The sequence below is a fragment of the Schistocerca americana genome, chromosome 3, assembly GCF_021461395.2.
Source record: "Schistocerca americana isolate TAMUIC-IGC-003095 chromosome 3, iqSchAmer2.1, whole genome shotgun sequence".
NCBI classification, from domain to species: Eukaryota; Metazoa; Arthropoda; class Insecta; order Orthoptera; family Acrididae; genus Schistocerca; species Schistocerca americana.
In genome coordinates, this window is record NC_060121.1 from 595,951,391 (window position 1) to 595,973,194 (window position 21,804).

Genomic DNA, 21,804 nt, shown 5'->3' on the forward strand with positions numbered 1-21,804 from the left:
GGCAGAAATTAAAGTAAATCTACTCAGCGTTTACAAAAGCGCTATCGAATTTCTGACAAATCCTTTCAATAAACTACATTCCATACATCTGTCCTGTAAATTGTTTAAATAAACAATATTCTATGCACTGCAGTCCATTTCCTAACAAATTCTACAACCAAATAAATAAACTATATTCCAAACATCACCTTGTACCTTTTGTTTAAATAAACAATAGTCCACACATTGTCTAAATTGTGTAAACAATATTCCATAAACTGCAATCGATTTTCTGACAAATTCCTTAACTGAATTTGGGGGCGCTGTAGTGGGACGCGAAATTGAAGCGTCACCCATCCACCAGTGTCAGCCCAGTTTGCAGGTGAATATAAACTTAATTTAGTGTTTTGTTTATGTATTTTTGTAATCTTTGTGATTGTTGTGAATTATCTAAAGTTATGTGTTTATTTTTTTATATTTCATGTACGGAGAGGGCGGCGCAACGAACGGAGACAGCATCTTCACTGCCGGGGCCAGAGAGATAATTGCTGGTCACTATACGTCGCGGGTCGACAGCCAAAGAGCAACAGAAGATCCTGAAACCAAGTTGTTGCGTCGTGCTTCTAAAAACTGAAAAAGTAAGAATTTGTAATGTTTCTACAACAATGATGTTATAGAAAGTTTAATCATGTTGTAAATAGTCAGTCCTATCTTGTCAGGGCTCAGGTTCACGTCTATATGTAGGAAGATAATAAACTAGTGGATACTGCTAAAGTTAAAATCCGTGTTCCGAGAATTTATTTATGAAGAATTATGTGAATGAATCGATTATTAATTTTGACAACGTTCATCGCGAGTTTGACTCTGGAAAGTTTATTCAATGTGGTTCTAATATTTATCGAGTCAGATAACTTGCATTAATATAATTTCTGAGAAGAAACAAAACCACATCTAAATTGAAAAGGTTTGCAGAAACAAATTGGACTGAGTGACGAAATTCTGCGCATACGACTCAAATGATGATGTTTTACAGTTTCGTTCAAGAACCATTCAGAGACAATTTAAAAAGAATTTAAATGATTTTGAAGTGTGTTGTAACTGACGTAGGTGACGAAGTCTGCACATGGTCATATGTCAAAAGAAAATCGTTACACTACACCGTGGAGACCTTATAAACAGGACTTGTGTGCAACTAAGACACACAGGTACGAAACAAAACATCAAGAGTCCTTCGGAAGTCAACACGAGTTTTGAAGTGTGTTGTAACTGACGTAGGTGACGAAGTCTGCACATAGTCATATGTCAAAAGAAAATAATTTATACAAAACTTGCATCGTTACACTACAGCGCAAGGTCAAAGGAGGCCGACATGTGGTCTGTGGTCGGCGGTATTTAGTAACGTGATCAGTAATTAGGACATTGGGCGGATCTGACCTTTGCTGCGCTGCTCTGACGATAGAGACACTCACAGCAGGCCCCAAACGGTTTAAATAAATAGTATTCCACACATTTTCTAAATCATATAATTTGTATTTCATACACTGCAATCGATTTCTCTCCAAATGAACGACCAACAGAATCATTTCGCAGCCAATTTCTGGGAGGGGGAGGACTGTGGGGTTTGCCATATCGTGGATTTAATTATGTGATCTATTTAATTAATTAATCAATCAAATTAATATTAAACGTGTGTTTGTATCAGTGAGGAAATTCCCTGAGGGTTGGGGTTGGAGGAGGTGAGGGGCAGGATAAGGAGGAGGAGGAGGAGGGGTGAGGGAACGATAGGTTCAGGATCTGTCAATCAAAAGGATGGATTAACCCCTTCGGTCTCAATTCTCTTAGCATAACAATAGATTAACGACGTGCCAATCAAAAGAGAACGATAGATTTCGCCTTGAATGAATACTTGCCCCTGATGTAGGCAACCCCAACCCGAAATGTGCGCTCATGCCTGCCTCCCCCCCCCCCCCCCCCCCCGTCCCCATCCTTTGTCGCACTACTTGTATACTTGTAGGTCGGTGTCAAGATTATATTTCTATATTTTTGCATTTGGAGGAGGAAGTTAGTGAAAAAAATTTTTTGCGAAGATCCCGCTGCAAGGAGAACCGCCTTTATTTTAATTATGTTCTGCCCAACTCTTGTGTTATGTCCATAACACTGTCTGCTCTGTTTCCCGATAGTACAAAATGTGCTTTTCTTTTTGAACTCATCCCTATGTGCTCTGTCAGTCCTATCTGGTAAGGATCCTACACTGTGCAGCAGTACTCCAAAAGAGGATGGACAAATGTAGTGTAGACAGTTCTTTAGTAGATCTGTTGTATTTTATAAGTGTTGTCCCAAGAAGACGGAGTCTTTGGTTTGTCTTCCCCACAATATTTTGTATACATTTTTTCCCATTTAGGTTGTTTGTAATTATAGTTCCTAGGTATTTAGATGAATTTATGGCCTATAGATTTGATTGATGTATCGTATAACCGAAGTTTAACGGCTTCCTTTTAGCACTCGTCTGAATGACCTTACATTTTTCATTATTTAGGGTCAATTGCCAGTTTTCGTGCCATACATACAGGGTGATCGGAAATTCCCGTTACAGACTTCTAGGACTTGTAGAAGGGAGTGCGTGGTGGTAGTGTGGACAAAAACGAGAAAAAATGTTCAATAAACGTGGGCTCTAAATTGCATACCTGAGGAGCTATGACCATTCGTTCATCTTCGCTAATGTGAAACACATCTCCTCTACTGAGCAAGTGTATTCATAGCTGTTAAGGTACGTACTTTAGAGCGCACGATTACTGGACATTTTTTCTCGTTTTTGCCCACACTACCACCACTGAAAGTTACCACTCTTCGCAAAACAAGAACCGGTACATGTATTCAACTGTCAGATGTATCAGAACGGTTTTCGTTTATAACTTTCGACTCGTTCGTTTCCGGTACAGGGATCCTTACTTAAAATTAATACATTTATCGTTCTCCATCATCCTAGGAAGTCTGTAACATCATCACGGAATCACCCGGTGTATACGTACAGACGCCCGTGCCTATAATTTTGACGCTCTGTAGTCTCGTCGGATGTCGTTTCCGGACATGGATTCCTATTCCAAATACGATGTACTCACTCCCCTCTACAAGTCCTAGAAGTCTGTAACGGGAATTTCCGACCACCCTGTATATCTTTTCTAAACCGTTTTGCAATTTGTTTTGATCTTCTGATGACTTTACTAGACCATAAAGGGCAGCATCATTTGCAAACAACCTAAGAGTGCTCCTCTTATTGTCTCCTACATCGTTTATACAGATAAGGAACATCAGAAGGCCTGTAACACTTCTGTTTTACTCGATGACTTTCCGTCAGTTACAACGAACTATACCTGTCTGACAGGAAATAACGAATACAGTAGCATAACTGAGACAATATTCCATAAGCACGAAGTTTGATTTCAAGCAGCTTATGAGGAACGGTGTCAAGAGTTCTCTGGACATAAGAAACACGGAATCAATTTGAAATCCCTTGTCGATAGCACCCAACACTTCGCGTGAGTGCTTCACAAAAGTGATGTTTTCTAAACCTCCGTTGACTGTGTGTCAACAGACCATTCTCTTCCAAGCAATTCATACTGTGCAATACATTGTATGATCCATAATCCTGCTGCACATCGACGTTGATGATATGGGCTTGTAATTTAGTGGATTACTCTTATTGCCTTTCTTGAATATTGGTGTGATCTGCACAACTTTCTAATCTTTGGATACGAATCTTTCGTTGGGCGAGTAGTTGTATATGATTGTTAAATATCGAGTTACTGTATCAGCATGGTCTGAAGGGACATAATTGGTATGCATACTGGAGAGGACGACTTGCATTTATTAACCCATTACTGGCCATTGTCCCTTTTTTGGGACGCGTATATTTTACTTATTTCTACGTAAGCAACGGAGCTTTTAGCCTTCATTGTTGCACCTGTAGATTCAAGTTACTGCTATAATGCCTGTAAATGTAAAATTAATTTTTTCTAAGTACTTCACGCCAGGAAAATTATAAACTTGCCGATTTTTTGTTCCTGCACTTGGCAGCACTGTATGTTTGCTGGTAGTTCCTGGACGACAATGAGCTGTGATTTAGTTGTGTGGGCGTGTTTGTTATGAATATATGGATGTCCGTGTAAGATTAAGTATACTTCAGATTTTTTCAAGTAAGTGCAACATAGATGTATTTTATGCGTCCCAATAATGGGACAATGGTATGTTACACTATCATTTATTGTTGATGTGCCCTATTCTTGTATACATGTATTATACAAAGAAGAATTGCATTTTGCGTTCTTTATATCTGCTTTTTTTCATATTCTATTCGCATTTTAGGGTTCCAACAGGATAAAAACATGCCGCGTGGACTTACACTTGAAGAAATTCTAGCCGAACTGGAGAACCATCAAGAGAGTGACTATGAAGATGATGACGTACAATTGGCGATTACTCCACCCAATGCAGATGTAATAACAGATGAAGAAGACATTGACGAAAATGTACTGAACTATGAGTCTGTTGTACAAGATGTAGCTGGTACATCAGAGCTCATAACCAGCTGAGACGAAGCTAATGCTACAGTTGTACTTGAAGAAGCCAAAAGACGGAAAGCATTAGGAGATGGAGCAGAAAGTGGTACGTTATCTACAAAAAAATATAAATGAAAGTGGTATAAATGTCAACCAACGTACACAAACACTAGTGAACCAGGGAAGAGCAACGAACATTATGTTGTGGAATATCTAGCAAATAAGACAGTGCCCCAGGTGTTCGAGGATTTTTTTTCTGAGAAACTAATGGATACTATTATTGAACAAAGCGAAATCTATGCTTGCCAACCTAACAAAATAAATTTTCTGCCAACCAAAGACGAACTAAAAATCATTTATTGGCATAGTACTTCTGAGTGGTTATCATAAGCTTCCCCATGAGAATATGTTCTGGGAACAGGCTCTTGGTGTCGGTGTTCCTTTAGTCTTCAACTCCATGTCAAGAAATAGGTTTCGGGAAATAAAGAGATTCATTCATCTCAATGACAACTCCAGAATAGACAGAAACGGCAAGATGTACAAACTGAGGTTGTTCTTTGAAATGTTGAAAAAGGAATTTGGTAAATTTGGCGTATTACATTCAGAACTGTCAATTGATGAAATGATGGTACGTTAATATGGCAAACATTCAGCTAAAATGTTTCTAAGGGGAAAGCCTATCAAATTTGGATATAAAATTTGGTGTCTTACAAGTTCCAATGGCTTTCTTTATAATTTTTCGCCATACTGCGCCAAGACTGACAACAAACAGGAGCCTTTAGGTGCAAGGGTAATCAATGAACTAACCAGCATGATTCCAGAATCAGAGTATCCGAATTATAAGCTTTTCTTTGACAACTTTTTCACCAGTGTTGACACACTGATCACATTCGGAAATAGTAAAATTAATGCTACAGGCACAATAAGAGAGATCCGAACTATTGCATGTCCTTTGATTGACACGAAAAGAATGGCAAAAGAAAAGGAACGAGTATTCTATGACTACATGTTTGACAAAGAGAACGAAGTTCTGGTTGTGAAATGGAGTGACGACAAACCAGTATGTGTAGCGACAAATTACAGTACTATTACTCCTCTGAGTTCTACTAAAAGATACTCACGGGCAAAGAAAAAGGAAATATCTGTTACAATGCCACATCTCATTGAAGAATACAATGCCCATATGGGCGGCGTAGATCTACTGGAAAAGCAGATATCACTTTATAGGATGAAGATAAGGTCAAAGAAATGGTGGTGGCCATTATTCACACAGATGATAGATATCTGCGTAGTAAACACATGGCGCGCATACCAAATTGCTAACTCTAATGAGAAGCTCTCACTTTTGGATGTCCTACAGAGATTAGTGATGTTTTACCTATCAAAGAAAACAGGATCAGTACCAAAACGCAGAGGACCACTAGGAAGTAAATTGATGGGAGGACGGGTGAGCACAGATGTACGACTAGATCCAGGAAATCATTTCATTGTGCCAAGTAAAACACAAAAGAGATGTGCTTACTACAAGAAAAAAACAACAAAAATTTGTGATAGGTGCAATGTTGATGTACACGACAAATGTTTTGCTTCATTTCATACTGAATAGACATTCAATAACATTAAAACATTCTTTATTTATTGTTTGTGTTGTTTCTTACAATATTATGGATGGAGAATAAGGATGTGAATTTGGATAGCGCAAATGGCCAATGTCCCAAAAATGGGACGGTCTGTAGTTTTTGTTCTAATAAACTGAAAATTTTCAAAATAACTTTTTATACACTTAATCACTCAATGTAACATATTTATGCATAAAAGTTTGCAAAAAATGATCCGATAGAGTTTTGGCCAGTAATGGGTTAAGTGCCTGAAGCTGCTTTATTACTCCGAAGATATCTCCTTCTAAGTTACTCATGTTGGGAGCTGCTCTTGAATCGAATTCTGGAATATTTACTTCTTTTTCTTTGGTGAAGGAATTTCTGAAGGCTGTATTTAGTAACTGTCATTGATAGTATTTCCTGCTCTCATAGCGCAGGGAAGGCATTGATTGTGTCTTGCCGCTACCATACTTTACATACGAGCAGAATCTCTTTGGATTTTCTGCCAGGTTTCAAAACAAAGTATCATTACAGAAACTATTATAAGCCTCTCGCAATGAAACCTGCGCTAAATTTCGGGCTTTTGTAAATTATCTCCAATCTTGTAGATATCCATTAGTTTAAATTTAAAATCCTTTTTTCGTTGTGTCTACAACAGTGTTCTGACCTGCTATGTGTACCGTAATTATTTGGTTTAAATCTCTCAATTGCTTTCAGTACTACTTCTCTGAGTTCAAGGTACATCTGGTCTACGCTCGCGTTGTTAATTAGGAAACAGTGGAGATCGTTTCTCATGAAGGTATCAAGCGAAATTTTACCTGATTTTTTGAATAGATAAATTTTTCATTCGTTCTCGGAGTATTTGGGAGTTACAGTATTCAGTCTCGCAACGACAATCCTGTGTTCACTAATCCCTGTATCCGTTTTTGTGTTTGTTATTAGCTCAGGATTTTTTGTTGCTAAGAGGTCATCAAGTGCTTTTTCACAACAATTTAATATTCGAGTGGGCCCATGAGCTAACTGCTCGAAATAATTTTCAGAAAATGCGTTTATCACAATTTTGGATAATTTTTATGCCTACCTCCGGATTTAAACGTGTATTTTCGCCAACATATCGAGGGTAAATTGAATTCGCCAGTAATTATAATTGTAAGAGTCGGGTACATTTTTGAAATTAGACTCAAGTTTTCTTTCAACCTTTCAGCAATTGGGAGGTCGGTAAAACGATCCAATTATTGTTTTATTCATGTTGACGAGAATGACCTCTACCCATACTAATTCATAGAAACTATCTATTTTAATTTCAGCACAAGATAAACTGTTTCTAACAGCAACAATCACGCCACCGCCAACTGTATTTAGCCCATTCCTTTTTAACACCGTTAGATCTCTCGCAAAAATTGCAGTCGAACTTATTTCCAGCTTTAGCCAGCTTTCAGTGCCTACAACGTCCGCCTGCTTAGCTGGGTGGTAACGCGCTCTCCTCCCATGCAAGCAGGCTCGGGTTCAATTCTCGGCTGGGTTGGAGATTTTCTCCGCCTGGGGATTGTGATGTCCACATCATCATTTCATCCTCATCACCGGCGCGCAAGTTGCCCCATGTGGCGTCGAATGAAATAAGACCTGCACTTGGCGGCCGAACTTCCCCGAATAGGGGCCTACCGGCCAACGATGCCATACGCTCATTTCCATTTTCAGTGCCTATAACGATTAGAGTAACAGTGCTTTCCACTAGCGCTTGGAGCTCTGTTACTTTCCCACCACAATCGCCACAATTTACGTTATACCAATGATTCCTAGATCTACGTTCTTCCAGTGTTCGACCTGGATGCGTGAGGAAATGGCCGCAGTAGGCGAAGAGCTGTATGCGCTTTTGGCTGCGGTCAGCCACCTTCACCCTGCTGGCAGGAGGTGCAGCAGAGGCAGACATCTGGCGTTTCGCAAGGGACTCCCCACGGGTTACGCTGCCAAAGAGTCTCCTAGTGTACACCATGCGGTAGATCCGCCCTCACATTACGGTAAGTGGAGGTTGTGGCACGCGTCACTTGAGGTGGAGGGTCACTGTGGAGGCTGGGCGTCTGGTCTCGCCTCTAGACCATGTTAGTGAACAGGTGGCCACTCCTTCAGCAGAGTCCAAGCAGGCACATATCGGCTAGGGTAAGTACCATTATTATCCTTCCATTGGCAAAAGATGCCGGAATAGTCACCCTTTTGGATCTCTAGAAGGGGTCTGCTAAGGAGGAGCAGACCACGAGGAAAAGATTGAATAATCAACAACAACAACAAAAAAATAGATCAATGGCTCTGAGCACTATGGGACTTAACATCAGAGGTCAGCAGTCCCCTAGAACTTAGAACTACTTAAGTCTAACTAACCTAAGGACATCACACACATCCATTCTCGAGGCAGGATTCGAACCTGCAACCGTAGCGGTCGCGTGGTTCCAGACTGAAGCGCCTAGTACCGCTCGGCCACCCCGGCCGGCATAATCAACGAAAGTATAACATTCCACAAGTTTGGGCATGGAATGTCTAAGCCTGAACGTGGTAGGGAAGCTAGAAAATTTGAGAAGAGAAATGCAAAGGTTCAAATGGTTCAAATGGCTCTGAGCACTATGGGACTTAACTACTGTGGTCATCAGTCCCCTAGGACTTAGAACTACTTAAACCTAACTAACCTAAGGACATCACACACATCCATGCCCGAGGCAGGATTCGAACCTGCGACCGTAGCAGTCGCGCGGTTCCGGACTGCGCGCCTAGAACCGCTAGACCACCGCGACCGGCTGCAAAGGTTTAATCTAGATATAGTAGGAGACAGTGAAGTGTAATGGAAAGACGACAAGGATTCCTGGTCAGATGAATATAGGATAATATCACAGCAGCAGAAATTGGTGTATCCGGAGTAGGAATCGTTATGAAAGGGAAGGTAGGCAGAGAGTGTGTTACTGCGAACAGTTCACTCATAGGGTTCTTCTTATCAGAATCGACAGCAAACCAACATCGACAGCGATAGTTCAGGTGTACATGCTGACGTCAGAAGCTGAAGATGAAGAGATAGTGAAAGTACATGGGGACATTGAAAGAATAATACAATACGTAAAGGTAGATGAAAACCTAATAGTCATGATGGACTGGAATGCAGCGTTAGGGAAAGGAGTAGAAGAAATGGTGACAGGAGAATATGGGCTTGGGACAAAGAAAGTAATTACTAATAAACCACGGGTTACATAACGAATATCTCTGCTGGTCGACGAAAAAAGGAACTACAAAAATGTTCAGGGAAATTCAGGAATACAGAAATACGAGTCGCTGAGGAATGATATAAAGAGCTAGTACAGGGATGCTAAGACGAAATGGCTGCTCGAAAAACGAGAAGAAATCGCAAAAGATTTGATTTTCGAAAGGACCGACTCAGCATATAGGAAACTGAAGACAACCTTCGGTGAAACTAAGGGCAAGGGTGACAACATTAAGAGTGTAACGGGAATTCCACTGTTAAATGCAGAAAAGAGAGCGGATATGTGGGAAGAGTACATTGAAGCAATGAGGGCAATGATTTGTCGGATCTCAAAGAAGAAGAAACAGTAAACGATTTAGAAGAGATGGGGGATCCAGTATTACCACCAGAATTTAAGAGAGCTTTGGAGGATTTAAGATCAAATAAGACAGAAGGGACTGATAATATTCCATCAGAATTTCTAACATCATTGGGGAAAGGAGCAACAAAACGACTGTTAAAGTTGGTGTATAGAATGTATGAGTCTGGCGACATAACATTTGACTTTCCAAAAAATATCATCCGCACTATGCCGAAGACTGTAAAAGCTGGCAAGTGCGAGAATGTATTGCACAATCAGCTTAACAGTTCATGCATCCAAGTTTCTGTCAGAAGATATATACAGATGAATGGAAAAGAAAATTGAGGATGTGCTAGATGACGATCAGTTTCGCTTTGGAAAAGGTAAAGGCACCAGAGAGGCAATTCTGACGTTGTGGTTGATAATGGAAGCAAGACTAAATAAAAATCAAGACTCTTTCATAGGATTTGCTGACCTGCAACAGACGTTCGACAATACAAAATGGTGCCAGATGTTCCAAATTCCGAGAAAAAAGTGTACGCTACAGGAAGAGATGGGTAATATAGAATACGTACAACAAATAAGAGGGAATAATAAGAGTGGACGACCAAGAACTAAGTGCTCTGATTAAAATGGGTGTAAGACAGGGATGCAGTCCTTCGCCTCTACTGTTCAATCTGTACATCGATGAAGCAACGATGGAAATAAAACTCAGGAGTGGAATTGAAATTCAAGGATAAAGGATATTAATGATAGGATACGTTGACGACAATGCTATCCTGAGTATAAGTGAAGAAGAATGTCATGATATTCTGAATGGAATGAACAGTCTAATGAGTACAGAATATGGATTGGGAGTAAATAGAAGAAATGAGAAGTAGCAGAAATGATAACAGAGACAAACTTAACGTCAGGATTGGTGGTTACGAAGTAGATGAAGTTAAGGAATTCTACTATCTAGGCAGCAATATAAGCAGTGACAGATGGGGCAAGGACATCAAAAGGAGACTAGCAGTGGCAAAAAGGACGTTCCTGGCCAAGAGAAGTCTACTTATATCAAATATAGGCCTTAATTTGAGTATGAAATTTCTGAGAATGTACGTTTGGAGCACAGCGTTGTATGTTAGTTGCCTTTAGAAACCTATTAGTGTAAGACTAAATTGGTATAAATTACAGGCATGTAACTTGAATAGTACATGAGTTATTGGAGGTCAAAGTGGCCGATTACCATCGATGGCATCAGGCCTTAAGTACTCCACAGTTACACTATAAACGGTAGCAGCATGCTTATAAATATACTTATTCATCTATGTCTTTGTTTATATCTGATATATACTATTCATGAAGAAACTGGTTAAATGTTTACTGTGTTTTAGAAAGCACAGAGACATTAGGCTACTGGAACACCTTTTGTTCTATTCCTTTGATATATGTTTATTTAATATGTTTATATATCTAATAACGTGTGTTAGAGCGTGTTTATGGTTCAGCCGTAGGAATATTTATTTCATTTCAAGTTATTTAAATGTAACTCCAGTATTTCGAATGTGTTTCATTATGTTTGTGAGTGGGCATTGGCTTGAAGACAGGGCGGGAGCGCTCTAGCCAGTCACAGCGATCATCCCTGGGGAGGACACGAGGTAGTTATGAGCAGTGGGGAGTTCTGGAGGGTACGGCACAGGACACGGGAGTGAGGGCTGGAAGCGGACAGTACAGCGCGACGGACGCACAGTCGGCGGGAAAGACTTGGACAGTGGAGCAGTTTGCGCGCGGTTGTGAGAAATAGAAATATTTTGGAGTACCGACTTGTGCTCTTGTGTGATTTTCGTGGCTTCTACAGTGAAGACGTAGTGTGCGTTTAGAAGTGAATATCTCGCGAGCTATGTTAATGTTCATAACTAATTACGTGAAGTAGGAATCTATTGTTTCCCTGTTATTCAACATATTTTATTTAATTGCTGGACCATCGACACCAGTAAGTGTTTTGCAGAAATATACAGCATTCTCAAAAGTACTTCTATTATCGTGCTCATCATTCAAAGTCGTTAAGATAGTACCTGCAGATTTTATTTAATTGTAGTCTTTCATTGATAAATTTATATGTTACTTTCATAATTCGCAATTGCCCAGTGATAGAAACCTTCGACCATTCGATTCATGTGTGTATTCTTATCGTATACTGTACACTCAGCAGTACTTGGCCTGTAATGCGGCAACTTCGTATTCTAGCCCCTAGACAATGAAACCAGCCAAAACTTTTAATATTTCAACTCTAAGTCGGAGGGTACGTAGTTATTGTTTGAAAACCTGCATAATGAAACATGGACTGTGGGAAAACTGGGACAGAAGAGAATCGACACATTTGAGATATGGTGCGGCAGCTGAATGGTGAAAATTAGGTGGACTAATAACGTAAGGAAAGAGGACGCTCTGTGCAGCATCGGAGAGTATAGACGTGGAAAATACTGACGACGAGAAGGGACAAGATGATAGGACATCTGTTAAGACATCAGGAGATAACTCCATCATACTAGAGGGGCTGCAGAGGGTAAAAATTGTAGAGGAGGACTGAGAGTGGAATACATCCAGCAAATAATTGACGACATAGGTTGCAAGTGCTACTCTGAGATGAAGAGGTTGTCACAGGAGAGGAATTTGTGGTGGGGCGCAGCAAACAAGTCAGCAGACTGATTACTCAAAATAAAAAAGAAGAAAAACTGTTTATCGGAAGTTCCAACGTCAGGCACGTTATGGAGCCCGTCAGGGAGATAGCGTTCAGTGTGCGCTTGGTATGTCTGCCCATGGGCCTCAGACGAGATGTGGCTGTAGTCTTGCCTGCGGCTATCGAGTGCGAAGAGTGCAGTGGTCTGGAAGTTGCGACTCAGACACAAACGACGCCTGTCGCATATTTTCTGGGGCCATCCTCAGTTCATACAGTTGGCTGGTGAAGGTATTGAAGGGTGCTGGACTCTCGTGCGAGGTGCAAGTAGAGCTCACAATCGGCAACATTCTTCCCAGAGTTGATTGAGGTCTTTTGAGTTCGAGCGGAGTGGAGGGTCTCAATCAAAGGCTTCGTCGACTCTGGGGCAGTCTTTTCTAGACTTGCGTTATCAGGTGGCAGTCTAGGACCCCACTTGACAGAACAGGGGTGAACTACACAATAGAAGCATCTACTAAAGTAGCAGAGTACTTGTGAAGTGCTCATGCGGGTTTTCTAGTAAGGCCGTAATTTGAGATACTCTGATGAACCTCGTCAGTCGATACGCAGAAAGTGTATTCAGACCACGTTCAGAGTAATGAGACTTCGACTGTCAAAGTGTTATGAGTAAATTGTCGAGTTATTCGTAACAAAGCTCACGAAATTACTGCCCTCCAGTAAAGTTCTTGGCTGAAATTATTCTTCGTATCGAGAGCTGGGTAAAACCTGAGGCAGAAACTTCTGAGATGTTTAGCGAGTCATGGAATATATATCGGAAAGATAAACTAGACGTCAATTGACAAAAATATTGTCTCTACTGATGCCTGTGAAGCTATCTGGTGGCGTATAAAAGGTCTAGGTGGAACCAAATTAATTGCTGGATGTTTTTACCGGCCGCCTGATTCCGCTGTGACAGTTTTGGAGTCATTCAAAGAAAGTCTGTGCTAATTGGTGCATAGATACCAAGATCATGCAATACTAGCTGGAGCGAATTTAATCGACCGAGTATAGACTGGAATTTCAATGGATTCACTGCGGAGGATATAGACAGGCAGTACTGTGAAGCACTTTTGAATACGTTTCCTGAAAACAAACTTGAACAGTTAGTTCCCCAGCACACACACAGTAGAAATATCTTGGACCTTGCAGCTACATACAAATATGTCGGATCTTGTCAATAGCGTCAGCATAGAGACGGAGGTTAGTGATCATGATGTTATTATACCAATTATGGTTACGAAAATTAGTAAACCAAGTCAAAAAGGCTAGATGAGCATGTCTGATAGAAAGAGCAGATAGCATTCTTTAGCCTCTCAGATGATCAATTGAGTTTAAACTAACTGCAAATCGTTGTCCGGAGAAGAGAACTATGTGTTTAGTAAGCGGATTAACGACGAAAAAGGCCCACCAAGATTTAACCAAGAAACTCAGAAAATGCTGAAGAAGCAAAGGTTGTTGCATTCTCATTAAAAAAAAGATCACGCAAATGACGACAAGCAATGCTTAGAAGAGATTCGTGTGTCTTTCGAATGCTCCATGCACGAAGGACACAACAACCACCCGTCATATCTTAGCAAAAGATCTTCCCGAGAGCCCGAGAAAAATCTGGTCCTATGTAAATTTGCTAAGGGGATCTATGGCTTCCATCCAGTCACTCATTGACCAGTCTGGTGTTGCAGTTGAAGATAACAAATCGAGAACCGAAGTTTCAAATTTCGCGTTTAAGATATGGTTCTCGAAGAAGGATCGTAAAAACATACTGTCGTTTGACCATCGAACAGATTCCTAGATGGACGACGTAGTAATAAGCGCAAATAAGTAACTGAAAGAGTTGAAAATAAATAAGTCTCCAGGTCCACATGGAGTTCTAGTTAGGTTCTACGAAGGGTACTCTACGACACTGGCTCATTACCTAGCTCGCATTTATCGCGAATCTCACGCAACAGTGCAGAGTCCCAAGCGACTGGAAAAAAGTGCAGGTAACTCTTCCATACAAAAAGGGTAAAGAAAGGACCTGCAAAATCACAGACTAAGTTCCTGACATCGGTTTGCTACAGAAGCCTTGAATCAGCACGAATATTTTAAATTTTCTTGAAACCGAAAAGCTTATGTCCACGCATCAATCCGGTTTTAGAAAGCATCCATCGTGCGAAACTCGGCTTGCCTTATTCTGACATGATTTACTGTGAACTATGGATGAAGGTCAGCTGGTAGATTCCATATTTCTAGATTTCCGGCAAGCATTTCACACGGTCCACCACTGCAGATTGATGGCGAAGGTACGAGCATATGGAAGAGGTTCCCTGATATTTGAGTGGCTCGAAGACTTCCGAAGTAATACGAGTATAAACCAATAAGTTGACCTCGACGGTGAGTGTTCATCAGAGAGAAGGGTATCCTCAAGAGTACCACATAGAAGTGTGATCTCACTATCATTATTTTCTAAATACACGATCAAGCGGATATGGTGGGTAGCAATCTACGGTTGTTTGCTGATGATGCCGTGGTGTACGGTAAGGTGTAGAAGTTGAGTGACCGTAGGAGGAAACAAGATGACACAGACAAAACTTCTGGTTTGTGAGACGGATGGCAGATAGCTCTAAATGTAAAAAAAAAATCAAGTTAATGCGGATTATTAGGACGAACAAACTTGTAATGTTGAGATACAGTATTACTAGTGTCCTGCTTGACACAATCAAGTCGTTTGAATATCTGGGAATAACGCTGCAGTTTGTGCACCGTTTACTGCGACGTATCATATACTCAGGTTGCCCTCCATGGGGTGGGTGCACGCAATGACTGTGGTTATATTGGGATAGATAGAGCAGCAATCAGTCGCGGAATTAAGTTGCTTTAAAATGACATTTATAGTCACAATGCAGATCAGATTTCGACCTGTGTCAGGTCATTATCAATGCAGTGCGGAATTGCAGCAGTTGTTCGTGCTCAAGTGAATGCTTACACAGTTCAACCATATACTGTTACAAAGATGAACTGGCCTTTTTAAATGAGCTGACAGCCACAATTATAGGAGGTACTAATATTAGGTTTTATGGTGTTGTGTCTATCCACCTTTAGGGAAATTCGTTATTATTTCAGATTTCTCGAACGATATTAGGTAATTTAACGTAATACATTTTACAAAGATTACAAAAGAGCTACATACTTTGTATCATTGCTCAACGAAAGAATGGACGAAAGTGAATGAGACTTTGAGACGGCTCTTTTCAGTGAATGATACACCTCTAGTTCTATGTGTACTGACGTCCAGGATGGTAATCGAGATATTTTGTACGATTTGTACACGAAGGATTAGTATAAGTCAGCTGATATAGTGTACATGTAAATATTTAGCAAAGTTACCAAAATCAAGTGCACTTACCTCAAAAGTTGTTGTATTTCTGGATAGACTAAAGTAGTATCACATATGTGTTCGCTCCATGGTAATATTGATTCCTGAAGTTCTTTATTAGTAACTTCAGCGATGTCCTCAAATTGTTCCTTCGTTTCGCCCATGGGGATCAAAGGTGCTACGTCGATTTGAGTTAAACCTTTTGGTGGTACCTGCAACGGAAAATACGTCTCTGTAAATCTCTTGTGTTCGTTATGCTGTTATATTTAAATACGTATTGTGTTACACTTTAATACATTACAACGGGTAGCATCAAGTCTCTTACGGTTTGTTGCAATAATTATGATCCGATTCTACTTCGAAGGAGAAGAAAGGCAAACGATTCACCATGGGGCGATTGACAGATTTATTTTTACAGCTCCGACGTCCATCATAACAAATACGTAACTAATGTGAACGCGCTTCTTTCATAGAGGTGCTACATCGTAGACATGAAACAACGATGAAACATAAAGAAGCAGAGTGTGAGATATCATCAGCTGGTATTTTAAAGTTATTTTGACTTATTATAATATGATGGCTCCCTGACCATTCATAATGTTCTTCATAATATTTCGACCCGCCCTACACTGGGGGTATGGACGCGCCCATCCACGAGATTACACAAAAAAAAGTGTTTAACTTAGGAAAGTGTACCGGGACTGTTCATATTGTATGTTAACAAACTGCCAGTCAATATCAAGAAGCACCTCAGATTTTTTGTTGATGATGGAATTAGCCATCAAGAAGTATTACCTGGAAAAGACCGGACAATTCTTCAGCAAGATCTTGTGAGGAATTCGGAGCGGTACACGGATTAGAGACTTACTTAACATATTCAGAAATTTAAAATTAAGTGCGTCACAAAACGCAGAATCTTACGCTATTATTAGTACAATATTAATTAGTCATAACTGGACTCGGTAAACTCGCATCAATACTTGGATGTAAAAAATTTTGGTTATCACATGGTTCACCCGTGGTCTAGGGTGGTCTTTGACTAGTAATCAAAATGTTCCCGGCCTAAGTTCGGTTTAAATTTTGAGTAAAAATCATCACCAATGGTGACCAAGGACTACCAGCACAAGAAAGTACCCTCATTATGCCAACGGTCTTGTCAAAGAGGGCGGAAGAGAAGACAGGGGTTCAGGACAGTCTCAGGGTAGGAAACTACCACTGAAAGGCGGAAGAATCAGCAGCGATCAAAGGAATGAGGATGTAGAGGTCAATGGAAATCAGTGTATAAATTACATATAATGTGTATCCACAAGACATGTGACTTTCAACTGAGAAAGTGTCATGACGATCTCCCCACTGCCAAACGTTTCCCATCTAGTCGCCCATTCGGATCTCTCAGGGAGGTGACTTTAAGAAAAAAGATTGAATAACCAAAGAAATAATAACATTCTACGAGTCCTGGGATCGAATGTCAGAAGTTTGAACGTGGTAGGGAACTTAGAAAATCTGGAAAGCGAAACGGTAAGGCTTATTATGGATACAGCGTAGGTCACTGAAGAGAAATGGAAAGAGGATAAGGATTACTGGTGAGATGAGTATTGAGTAACATCAACAGTAGCAGGAAATGGTGTCAGAGAGTGAGTTACTGTGAACACTTCAGTGAAAGGGTTGTTCTCATCAGAAACGGCAGACAACCAACACCGACAACAACGGTTACACATCCCGACGTCGCAAGCAGAAGTTGAAGAGGCAGAGAAGGTATATGAGAATTCTGAAAGGATAATTCAGCGCATAAAGGAAGATGAAAATCTAATAGTTATGGGGGACTGAAATGAGTTTTTAGAAGAAGGAACAGAAGGAAGTGTTATGGAAGAATGTGGGTTTGGTAGTAGGAATGAGATAGGAGAAGGATAAATTGAGTTCTACAATAAATTTCAACTGGTAGCAACGAATACCCTGTTCAAAAATCACAAGAGGAGGCGGTATACCTGGAAAAGACTGAGAATGCAGGAATATACCAGTTAGAGTACCTCACAGTCGGGCAGTCGTTCCGAAGTGAGAAATTTGGTTGTAAGGTGTACCCAGGAGTAGATATATAATCAGATCACAAATAAGTAATAATGAAGAACCCGCTGAAGTTTAAGAGACCAGTCAGGAAGAATCATTGAGCAAACAACTGTTATACGGATGTACTAAGGAATGAAGAGATACGCTTGAAGTTCTCTTAGAGTATAAATACTGCGACAAGGAATAGCTCAGTACAGTTGATGTTACTCAATACAGTACAGTTGAAGTGTAACGGACATCTCTGAAAACGTCAACCACAGAAGTTCGGAAGAAAACCATAGGTACAAGGAGAGTAACTGCAAAAAACCTGATTGACAGAAGCAATACTTCAGCTGATCGACGAAAGAAGGAAGTACAAAAATGTTTAGGGGAATTCAGGAATACAGAACTACATATCATTTACGAGTGACATAAACTGGAAGTGCTGGGAAGCTTAAGCGAAATAGCTGCATGAAAAATTTGAAGAAATCAAAAAAGGAATCGTTGTCAGAAGAACTGACTCAGCACGTAGAAAAGTCAAAACAACCTTCTGTCAAATTAAAAGCAAGAGCTGTAACATTAAGAGAGCGATGGAAAATTCACTGTTAAATACAGAGGAGAGAGCAGGTAGGAGGAAGCAGTACATGGAAGGCATCTTTGAAAGGGAAGACTTGTGTGGTGAAGAGGAAACAGAAGCCGACAGGGAAGAAATAGGAGATCCAGTATTTGAATCAGAATTTAAAAGATCTTATAAGTTTTAAGATCAAATAAGGTAGAAGTGGTAGATAACACACCATCTGAATTAGGGAGTGGCAAAAAAACTGCTACATACGTTGGTGTGCAGAATGTATGACACTGGCAATATACCTTGAGACCTTCTGGGAAACCATCCACACATTTCCGAAGATAGCTTGAGTCGACAAGTGTGAGAATAATGGCACAGTCATCTTAACAGGACATGCATCCTAGTTGCTGAAAGATTAATATACAGAAGAGTGGAAAAGCAAACTGAGGATCTATTAGATGACGATCAGTTTGGCTTTAGGAAAGTTAAGGCACTAGAGAAGCTGTGCTGACGTTGTGGTTGACAGTGGAAGCAAGACTAAAGAAAAATCAATACACGTTCATAGGATTTGACGACCTGGAAAAAGCGTTCGACAATGTAAAATGGTGTTCGAATTTCTGAGAAAAAAGTGGCAACATATAGGGAAAGATAGGCAATATGCAATATGTATAAGGAAGAAGAGGGAACAATAAGACTAGAAGACCAAGAAGGAATTGCTCGGATTGGTGTAAGACAGGGATGTAGTCTTCCATCCCTACTATTCAGGATATAAATCCAACAAACAATTACGGAGATAAGAGAAAGGTTCAAAAGTGGGATTAAAATTTAGGCTGAAACAATATTAGTGATAAAATTCCTTAATGACACTGCTATCCTCTGTGAAGGTGAAGCATCTGTTCAATGGAATGAACAGTCTAATCAGTAGAGAATATGGTTTGAGAGAAAATCGAAAAAAGGCGAAATTAATGAAAAGTAGCAGAAATGAGAACAGTGAGAAACTTCGCATCAGAACTGGTGAGTACGAAGTAGATGAAGTTAAGGAATCCTGCTGTAGGCAGCAAAACAACCCAGAACGGGCGGATCAAGGAGGACATAAAAAGCAAACGAGCACTCGAAATAGGCCATTTCTGACCAAACGAAGTCTACTAGTATCAAACATAGGCCTTATTTTGAGGGAGAAATTTCTGATAATGTACGTTTGGAGAATAGTGGGGAACCTGGATGGAACAAAATAGAAGCATTTGAGATGCAATGTTATGGGAGAACGTTCAATTTTAAGTGTACTGATAATGTAAGGAATGAAGAGATTCTACACAGAATAGACGAGGAAAGGAATATACGAAAAAAATTGAGGAGAAGAAGGAACCGGATGACAGGACGTCTCTTAAGACATCAGTGAATACGTTTCATGGTACTGTAAGGAGCTGTGAAATAAACTGTAGAGGAATAGAGATTCGAATACATACAGCAAATAATTGAAGACTTACGTAGTAATTTTTACTCTAAGAGGAAAAGATTGGCACAGGAGCGGGATTAGTGGCTGGCCGCATCAGACCAGTCAGAAGACTGATGACTCAAAAAGAAGTGGAATGATCTCATACTCCATCTGCACAAAAAGTTCCGAGAAGGATTTAATTCCTGCCTTACAAGCTGCTTCAACGCAGTGAACTACAGCTTGAACTAACACTGTAAACAACCTACATCTGCATCTATATCTACATTTATACTCCGCAAGCCACCCAACGGTGTGTGGCGGAGGGCTCTTTACTTGCCACTGTCATTACCTCTCTTTTCGGTTCCAGTCGCGTATGGTTCGCGGGAAGAACGACTGTCTGAAAGACTCCCTGCGCCCTCGAATTTCTCTAATTTTACGTTCGTGATCTACACGGGAGGTATAAGTAGGGGGAAGCAATATATTCGATACCTAAGCCAGAAACGCACCCTCTCGAAACCTGGACAGCAAGCTACACCGCGATGCAGAGCGCCTCTCTTGCAGACTCTGCCACTTGAGTTTGCTAAACATCTCCGTAACGCTATCACGCTTACCAAATAACCCTGAGACGAAACGCGCCGCTCTTCTTTGGATCTTCTCTATCTCCTCTGTCGACCTGGTACGGATCCCACACTGATGAGCAACACTCAAGTATATGTCGAACGAGTGTTTTGTAAGCCACCTCCTTTGTTGATGGACTACATTTTCTAAGGACTCTCCCAATGAATCTCAACCTGGTACCCGCCTTACCAACAATTAATTTTATATGATCGTTCCACTTCAAATCGTTCCGCACGCATACTCTCAGATATTTTACAGAAGTAACTGTTACCAGTGTTTGTTCCACTATCATATAATCATACAATAAAGGATCCTTCTTTCTATGTATTCGCAATACATTACATTTGTGTATGTTAAGGGTCAGTTGCCACTCCCTGCACCAAGTGCCTATCCGCTGCAGACCTTCCTGCATTTCACTACAATTTTCTAATGCTGTAACTTCTCTGTATACTACAGCATCATCCGCGAAAAGCCGCATGGAACTTCCGACACTATCTACTAGGTCATTTATATATATTGTGAAAAGCAATGGTCCCATAACACTCCCCCGTGGCACGCCCGAGGTTACCTTAACGTCTGTAGACGTCTCTCCATTGATAACAACATGCTGTGTTCTGTTTACTAAAAACTCTTCAATCCAGCCACACAGCTGGTCTGATATTCCGTAGGCTCTTACTTTGTTTATCAGGCGACAGTGCGGAACTGTATCGAACGCCTTCCGGAAGTCAAGGAGAATAGCATCTACCTGGGAGCCTGTATCTAATATTTTCTGGGTCTCATGAACAAATAAAGCGAGTTGGGTCTCACAGGATCGCTGTTTCCGGAAGCCATGTTGATTCCTTCAGAGTAGATTCTGGGTTTCCAAAAACGACATGATACGCGAGCAAAAAACATGTTCTAATATTCTACAACAGATCGACGTCAGAGATATAGGTCTATAGTTTTGCGCATCTGCTCGACGACACTTATTTCGGTGTCAGCCATTTTTTCGTTTGTGCGAGGATTTAGAGAAGGAACTGCAGTGCGGTCTTCCTCTGTGAAACAGCTTTGGAAAAAGGTGTTTAGTATTTCAGCTTTACGCGAGTCACCCTCTGTTTCAATGCCATCATCCTCCCGGAGTGTCTGGATATGCCGTTTCGAGCCACTTACTGATTCAACGTAAGACCAGAACTTCCTAGGATTTTCTGTCAAGTCGGTACATAGAATTTTACTTTCGAATTCACTGAACGCTTCGCGCATAGCCCTCCTTACGCTAACTTTGGCATCGTTTAGCTTCTGTTTGTCTGAGAGGTTTTGGCTGCGCTTAAACTTGCAGTGAAGCTCTCTTTGCTTTCGCAGTAGTTTCCTAATTTTGTTGTTGAACCACGGTGGGTTTTCCC

At 40.6% G+C, this 21,804-nt stretch overlaps 1 protein-coding gene across 1 annotated transcript in view; it reads right to left on the reverse strand.

Annotated features, from left to right (window-relative positions):
• LOC124606246 (UDP-glucosyltransferase 2-like) overlaps positions 1–21,804 on the reverse strand; it is a 110,166-nt gene that overhangs the window by 59,531 nt on the left and 28,831 nt on the right. Inside the window, exon 2 of the mRNA XM_047138221.1 lies at positions 15,795–15,976. Coding sequence (XP_046994177.1) covers positions 15,795–15,976 — 182 coding nt within the window. The remainder of the gene's footprint in view (positions 1–15,794; positions 15,977–21,804) is intronic.